General features: G+C 37.6%; 1 protein-coding gene across 2 annotated transcripts in view; it reads right to left on the minus strand.

The window, feature by feature from the left end:
- The window catches only part of ZNF366 (zinc finger protein 366), a 35,039-nt gene extending 26,882 nt beyond the window's left edge, over window positions 1-8,157 (minus strand). For both annotated transcript variants that reach the window (XM_009327228.1, XM_009327229.1), the window contains exon 1: window positions 8,018-8,157. In XM_009327228.1, coding sequence (XP_009325503.1) covers window positions 8,018-8,114 — 97 coding nt within the window. In that variant the 5' untranslated portion in view covers window positions 8,115-8,157. The remainder of the gene's footprint in view (window positions 1-8,017) is intronic.
- Window positions 8,158-8,868: the final 711 nt, after the last annotated feature.

Consider the following 8,868-nt stretch of genomic DNA (forward strand, 5'->3'; position numbering starts at 1 on the left):
TGCTTCTTTTATTTATTTTGTGTTCAATTCTTTGTTTCACACAATTCAAAACTCATAGTGAAACTGAAGGTTGCTAAAACGGTAGGTATCATGTGTTCCAGTAAGACATGCTATATCCTACAAGAACTGAAAGAAAAGGAATTCATCCAGAAACTGTCGGAATTAGGAAAAATATACCTGCTACTGAACACTTCTCTTGGTGTCCAGTTCATTAAAAGTAATTACCAGATGATGCTTTCCTCATCATTTAGGAAAGATGAATAAAATTGATTTCAGCTGAAGTTTGAGCAGACTTCTTGCTGGAAAAGCTGCTTGGCTGAAAAGACTGATTAATCCCTATCAACCTCTATTACTCACTTGCAATTAAGTTGGCTCAGTAGTGACTTAGACATTTCCCTCTGAACATAAGTTCAATAGGAAACACAGCACAGGAGTTAGAGATGTCAGTGCCATTCGTAGGACACCACTGTGTTTATTCCATTGATACCCAAATAGAAAAAAACTAAGAATCATGAGCAATGAGACAGAGTTAAAAATGGCTCTTAAGGCAAATTACTCAGGCATAGGAGGAAACTACTTTTGATATATCTGCACTATGATTAGGGAGCTCTGCTTTCCAGACTGCCAGAGCACAAAATCTGTGTTAATGCATTGAAACCATGCTGAATATGTATTTATTGTTCAGAAAAATTATCACCTTCACATACATCTCACAATTGCATTCAAATGAGGGTCCATTTTTAAAAATCAGTTTATTTTGTTGAAAGAGAAATGTGCCTAGTTCTTCAGTTCCAGCATAAAATAGTATTTTGACTGATCATATGAAGTGCCTGCAAGGAAGTAATTTAAGAGAACTTCCTCTCTGGCTTTGCCCTTTACCTGTGATGCCAAACGTGAATCTTCTCCTTGACTGAACAGCAAAAAGCAAATGCTTTCCCTCTCTGATCCCCAAAATGCATCCTGCATATTGCTCTTAAATATTTTGTTAACTTCCAGAAAGTTTTAAAAATAAGCATTAGTTTGTTGCCACAACTGAAGACTATTTGAAATAAAAAAAAAAAAATTATATTGCTTCTGTGATTTTGATCAATTGGAAAACAATTCTATGTAAATCAACTAACAGGGAAAAATTCTTGAGGTTAATTATTTTAAACTGAAACAGATTTAAAATGCCAGTTTTACTGAATTCAATAAACTAGCATACGGAGTGGGAATGGCAGCTCAGACTTAGCCAAATGTCATCAGCAGATACTGGAACAGAGACTAGAGCTACAAACAAATAAGAAATTACTTTTTGCCAAAGAAAAAAAAAAAGAGTGAGAAGAAACTCAACATAGTTTGAAATCTGAAATTCTGAACATTTCCCAAACCACCCTAGTACTAATCCTTCACGATTAGTGATGCCAAAGGCTTGGTTTGGATACTAACTCAGTTCAAATTTTCATCACAAGAAAAAGGAAACAAAAAAAACCCATCAAACCACTGTGACCCTACTCCATGACTGAGAATGGCCAACCAGCAATATAAAATGAAGTTTTGTAAAAAAACACCTTATATATTAATATAACTCTTTCTCTCAATCCCTATTCAGGGCTTTTTCCCTGGAAAAATGCTAAGTGCCATGTACTAAAACCTGGAAGATTTGGTAGAAATTATTGCTGTGTTTTGGGAGGAAGAGTAGGCAAGGCTGTGGTATGGGCAGGGGGACGTTACCCAGAGGATAAGTAGTTGTGTAAATTCTGTTCCAACCTACTGTCCTAACCATGTTCCATGCCTTCCACTGGGTGCCTGTTCATGCATTTTTTTTGTGTCTAATAGTGAACGAGCTAGTGAAAATCCTCACAGCAGTCATTAGAGGGAACCCCGAGTCCTGATCATTTGCCTACAGAATCCAGTGACGTCTGTTCAATTCCATTTCTTTGCCTGTGGCTTCACCTTGACATGAAAAAAGAAATTAATGTGTTAGTATTTTGATTTTTCTGGCAGAGGGAAGAGGAGATACAGAGGAGGAGTTGGTCAGCACCATTTCTCTGATGCATGTGACTGCTTCCATTGCATCCTGACAAAATGTTACTTACAGATATATAAAATTATTCTGGAAACCTTGGTGACTTCATATTGTGAGTGCAGCATTATGCAGAAAAACTGTTTGGTATAACATTCGTGCTGGTGTGATTCCTTGCTCTGGTGCTGCATAAAAAATATTGTTTTCTTGCATCTTTATAAATGGATGGGTTTAGTTTCTGGTAAACCTACAAGCACATTGTTGTCAACTTGCCCTTCCAGGAGGTCCTCTACAGTTTTCTGGAATTCCTACCACAGGACAATAGTATTGGACAAATACAGGACACTCTTCATAGCTTCAGAAATGTGCACTAGGGAACCAACCCAGTGTGGGCCGGTGCCTACCAGATGTTTCAAACAAGTTCTGCTCTTGCTTAGAAGCTGACAGATGCTTTAAAAACAGGTCATCCCTTTCCTTTTTACCTCCTGATATTGTTTTCATTACACATGTATTATAAGTACTTTTAAGAAAAAGTAGACAGGTAGAAAAATATCATGCTACCTGGAAGTACTGTATGAAAGACACCCCCTTTTCAAATAATGATTTTAAAAATTTTTTATCTGGAACTGAAACACCAAGCTGAAACACTACTTGTTTTAGAAAGCACCTCAGAGAGAGGGCTAAACCTGAAATAGTAACTATATTCCAATGTGTTCTTCCTGGATATCTTTAGAGTAGGTATATTTAAGTTTGGTTTAAATCTAGTGTATTGGGTGTTGGTAAGAGCACATACTCTTTCCAATTTACAAAGTCTTTAGTAGCAGATCCAGCATAGAGCCCTCCACAAAACAAAAGGTCTTTCATCACTGCAGAAAGAGTCTAACAGTTACATTGCAGCCCTGACCAGAGAAGACTAAAGCTTAAGTGGCTTTTGCACAGTCAGGAATAGCAACAAACCAATGAAGAGGAAGACTGGAAGTCATCTTGTCCCTTCCAGCCAACACAACTGTGTTTTATCAGAGGGTCTGGTGTCGGCACAAGCTGCTCCCTGAGAAGGGGCAAAGCCACGTGCTCCCATCCCAGAGCCGCCACACCTGCTCCTCCACCCTGGGAACACTACCCTGCAAAATTCTTTCCATGCGGAGAAATTAGGTAGTTTATATTCTTCATCAGGCCCCCAGACACAGGACTGCGGGGGTAATGCCTGCTGGCTGTGTATTAGTATTCCTTGTAGTACAGCATCATCTAAGAATAACAACTAACAATGTATGACCCTTCTCACAGCCTTGCTTTCAATTTCAAATCAGTTGTACCTTTCTCTAATTCATTAGTGAAAAGTGACGTTATCAATGTATGAAACTCAGTTTACCTTGCAGCTTTTTGTAATTAAATGAACCTTCAGATTCAATGAACGTTTGTATTTTTCAGTGTTCTCTGAATTCTAATGCTGTTAATGAGCCTAAGCAGCTGGAAAGTTGGATGTTTCCAGGTTTACTTTTTATGAAGATTGACAAGGGGGAAATAGGTTTTCAGGAAACACACTTTTTATCCTGAGTTTTTTCTTTTAAATCACATGAATTCATGCATGCCCACAAAGTAGATGGAAAATGTGTCAGTGTTTTAGATTTCATAGTAGTAGAGGGAGGGAAGAGAAAGTAAGATTAATATTTTTTTTCATCCTTCATTCAAATAATTAATAATGTGTCTTTCTAACATACAAAGCAGGAAATAAGGAGTGAAAGTAAAAAACCACAAATATTCACATAATTTCTTCCCGTAACCTTCAGAGCATGAAAATATTTTCTTTTAATATATGATTACTTAGCTTAATTACTTCCAGTGACATTAGAAGTCTTTATAATACATTAAACATTGTTGGCTTAGAAGGAAAATGCTGCATTTTGCTTATCAAGATCAGGGTAACACTAGTATAAAGCCATTTGTTTTACAAAAACAAGTCACAAAGGTATTAAGTTAGGAAGGAACTAAAAGAAAGATTAAATAATATTATTCATTGGATCAGTAGTATTTAGAAGCCAGGCAAGAAGGACTAGTCCCTGCCAGATAGATATAAAGAAAAATCAGACATCCAGCATGTAGTTCTATATGTGTTTTAAATAACCGTTAAGTATTAACTTGGGCCTTTTCATTGGATGAAAATCTGAATATCATCCATAAAATTCCACTGCATTTTAACAGCAATGGAGTGCTGCGGTCTCAGTTTCAGAATATCAGCTTTTCAGCAGAAAGAGGATAACCAGAGACATCTTTTTTCCACACTTGTTTCTTTCTTTTTAAATGCTTCACATTATTTTTCTCTCTATAATTCTTTCTTCTCCAAGACAACATTCCTTCCTTTTCAGTGGTCTTCTGGGATGGTAAACTAGAATGGGGAAAACTACTGCATTTAAGAAGAAAATGCTTGTTTGGTTTTAACAGACGGGCTATTTTTAAAAATTGGTTGGATTATAAAATTAGTCCATTAAACAAATTAATAATTTTACAACTATCTGTAGCAGTCTACACAGCACTTGTAAGGTCTGTTTGAAGGAGCAGTTTGTTTCATTGGATCAGTTACTACTGGGGAACATGCATTAGTGCTCAGAAGCCATGGGTCATTTGTTACCAACTAATAAGAAGCTACTTCTCCTTACACACCTTTGCCTGACTTGTGTCCTTAAACCGTGGCCACAGAAAAACCCTATTACCTTACGCAGCCTTTACTACTTTTGTTTCTCAGGGTGGTATTCTGCTGACATGTCTGACTGAGCGGAGTGCTTCATTCAGATAGGTGTCTTTCTGCATCATCGAAGTTTTGCAATACCAAAGATTGGAAACAATGTAAGTGCTATCTGGGGTAATCCATACTCTTCTGCCTCTGTATATGAGGCTTGTCTTGGGTTACTACCATGATTCATCCCCCTGTGCTTCTCCCATTCTAAATCCTGCATATCTACCTGGCGCTACTAGAAATGGCACCTAAAAGACATGCCAATATGTTCATCTGTGAGATGCACATCGTGCTTCTCAGTCCACCAGTACCTGCTCTACATCTAGATAGTCCTAAGGCAAGGCTTATTGATGTGCTTCTTTGAAAGAATGCAAAAACAATAAAAAACTCCTTAAAATTCAAAGATTCAAATTAGCTCCGGGTCAAAAATCTGTATTAGAGATGCCAGAGTGTTACTAGGAATGTAACTCAGTGCTACTGTTCTGCATCCAAAACTCACATTCTCAACAGTTTTCACCGTTAAAGAAGCTGGTCCTAAATACAAAAAGGCAATTGACATTTACAGAAAGACTTCTATCAGTTTCTATGCTTTTTGAATCAGACCTGTTAACTTGGGATTTCCATGGGCTACAACTTGTTTCTGTAACATCTTTGCCATCATTGTTGTAGTTTTGTTTTTATTTTTTCAGAACAAAAGCAAAAACTGTCCATATTTTGTTTCATTATAATTGAGAACAAGTCAAATGGAAATAATGGTTTTAAAAAATTCTCTGGGAAAATACATACACTGACTGACCGTTTACTTATGTGTGCTATGTACATAAATATGGCTCTTAGCAATAGAAGCAATAAAAACTTTAAGCAAAATAAACAGAGCCTCTCTCTTTTTATTCTTGATTTATTACTTCAATTATTTTTTTTAATAACATTGAGGTGAATAACTGAAAATTCATTTCACAAACATTTAATTTGTGCCATAAGCTGGTAGTAGATCTGTACTCAATCCAGCCTCAGACTATATCCTTCTCTGGTTGTAAATATCTCAGCAATGTGGGATAAGGATAACATATCAGCCAAAAATCTCCTCTTCCTGACACCTAGAGAAAGGTATTAGTTGTGTTACAAATTACCATTATACTAAATGATGTTACAGTTATCCCAGCAATGAATTATACAATGTGAAAACACATAAACTCTAAATGATTGCAAAAATGTATTATTTGAAGGAAAAGTAAACCTGATAGGTGACATCTAAGAATGAAGTTCAAAATTCAGGGTCTATTTTTTACTGTCAAATTATTAGCATTCCTTGAAAAATGCTCTGTGTGCTCATTATTGGGGAATGGGTTTAAAAATAGCATGTACTGCTCTTGGCCACTTATTATGAATATGAACACATTTATTCTTTTTAATGTATTTCAGACAATCTCTCAGAGAAAGAATTTATCATATACACGGTCCAAATCAAGAATACATTAATGTTTAGTATCTTCAGAAACGAAATCTGTACCGAAAGGCTGCAGCTGGCTCTTACCTACATGGTAAACTGAACTTCTGAACTAACCAGATCAAAACTTACAGGTGATTGCAATCCAGACCAAGACTCTGCAGTTCGAGCAAAATACCACTACAAATACAGTGCTTATGTATTTTTTTAATGTTTGGGAGACTCTTCTACTTCTCACTTGAAGTAAAAAGTGGTTTTCCAGATGTTTGAAATGTAACTGTCAAAATAGCTGTCCAAATCATCTGTTTAATTTGGATCAGTATTTAGTCACGTAAAACATAAACCCAGGTATCCCGAGCGACAGATGTGGCAAGTAGTTTTCATGGCAACACCTGGCATTTACTTGCTATTAGCAGAGGATTCTTTGTGGGTTAAGTATAACCAAATAAACCTAACAATTGGTACCAAACTAGACTGAGTTGCAACATTAAGCTACGGAGTTCCAGAAATGAGTTATTTCCACCTCCTTTGGCAGAACCCATCTGCTGCTCCTAAAGCGAAGGGAATCTACAACTTACCTAGAAAACAGGCTGAATTTGGGGTAGATCACTCCTTCCTATGGAAAAACTTGCAGAAAGACACCAGATAGAGGGGGAAGAAAATCCTTTCCACCCGTTGGTTCAGCGAGGGGTGGGAGCAGAGGGCTGTCCCGGGGCGGAAGTGCAACCCAGGTGCCCTGGCGGGAGCAGGAGCGGGAGCGGGAGCGGGAGCGGGAGTGGGGCAGCTCGAGCTGCCTGCCGGCCCTCCACGATGCCTGCCCGCCATTTGGAGCCACTCTGCCTGGGCTCCAGGCATCCTGCAGAGGACCCTGCGCTTCAGAGCTGCAGCTTGAAGAAATAGTGGATCAGAAGATGACCAAGCTCGCCTTCTGCAGAGAAATGGACACCTGTCCTAATTCTTCCCCCCACCTCTGCATTCTGCTTTTATAAAAGCACGGGAGGGGGGGATTTTTCTCTTCCAATATTTGGAACGTACTCTTGCATTCAATCATTCCTTTTACGTGCCACTTCTGATCATTCTGATACATTTATGCCCGACATAAAAAATATTATTGGTATCTACAATAATGCAAACAACAAATAAACATTTGAGTCCATCCTATTACTGATGCTGGTGATCTGCCTTGGTGTTGCTATATACCACACAACATGAACTTTTCTTTGTTTTTTTCAAGTGAGAACCTGGAACTGTCTTACCATGTCTTAAATGTCACTGTTCCTAGACTAATCATATACACAGAGGAGTAGAGATAAACATGTGTAATCATAAACACAACATGGTTTGAAGGAAAAAAAAAAAGCCCTAGTAATTCTTCTCCCGCTATAGCACAGGTTGGTGGGTTGGAGCAGACTTCAGTAGTGGCAGATGATATATGAAATACATCAATTTGCATATGACACAGCTTCTCTTTTATTTCAGCAATGGCCCAGTGAACCTTGCTGAAACATTCAGGATAAAGTTAGTGAAGCCTGTAACAAGATTCTGATAGCAGAAGCCATATATGCAAAATTCACAGCAAATTATGTTATGAATATTATCAGCCTCACTGGAAAACACTTTCTTGCCTGCGTTGGTTAAACCATATGCTATTATCACCAGTATCTAAAAAGCAGACTATAGGTATCTATAGCGAAAATATACTGCTTGTCAATGCATATGGTTATTACCTTTTTATCAGTTAAATGTGTATCTGATTAATGCCTTTTCTTAATACAAAAGCGTATATATTGCACTTCTAAAGAGTTAACCGTAAAAGCATTTTTGCTTAACTTACCAGTTGTTGAAGCTGGAAGGAGTCTTGCCCTAAACTCTCTACCTGCTCTCATGTTGGTAATCTCTGTCTCTCTCTCCCTCTCTCTCCCTCCCCCCATGCAGAGATTGCAGTAAACTTAGAAAACTAGCAGGGACAGTGTTTCAAATGACTTAAGAAAGAGAACAGGAACAATCATTTCGTTCTCTTTTTTTCAGATGAGTACAGTACCTTCAGAAAGAAGGAAGGAAGGGAGGGGAGAGGAAGTCAACAACCCTTTGCTTTCCTGCAAAAAAATAAGGAAACAGCAGATAGCAATCTCATTTTCTCTCAAACAAAATGTTTGGAAAAATAAATATATCCAAACCAAAGGGAATTCTTCAAGTATTATATCGGCATTATTGGCTTCATAAAACCTACTTTACAGCTTGCTATGTGCAACTACATGAAATGAATTTCCGAAGTAGTGGGTAGGAATGAGACACCCATATCTTATGCAGAACAATTAGCCATAAGCTCACACAGATAATGCAGGCTTTTACTCTAGAGAAGGAGTGATCATAGATGTATACACATATCTCGTTTCCATGGTGATATAGGTGCAAAAATTCCTAAAACCACTCTTTACTGTGATCACAAGAAAATAGCACACTGGATATTTATAGAATGCTGTGAAATAAAAAGGGGGATGAAAGGGGTCACAAAAATGGTAAGGATCATAGCTTGATATCGGAGTTGCAGTAACAAGTAATTTATCTCAAAGAATTGCATTATAGAAGGCATCCTGATTTTTTCAAACAAAACCAACGTGCTATGTTCTAGGACAGGTTTTATACTTTATTTCTTTCTTTCCCCATTAAGCATATTTTCACAAC

Source organism: Pygoscelis adeliae, unplaced genomic scaffold (assembly GCF_000699105.1).
Source record: "Pygoscelis adeliae isolate BGI_AS28 unplaced genomic scaffold, ASM69910v1 Scaffold26, whole genome shotgun sequence".
NCBI classification, from domain to species: Eukaryota; Metazoa; Chordata; class Aves; order Sphenisciformes; family Spheniscidae; genus Pygoscelis; species Pygoscelis adeliae.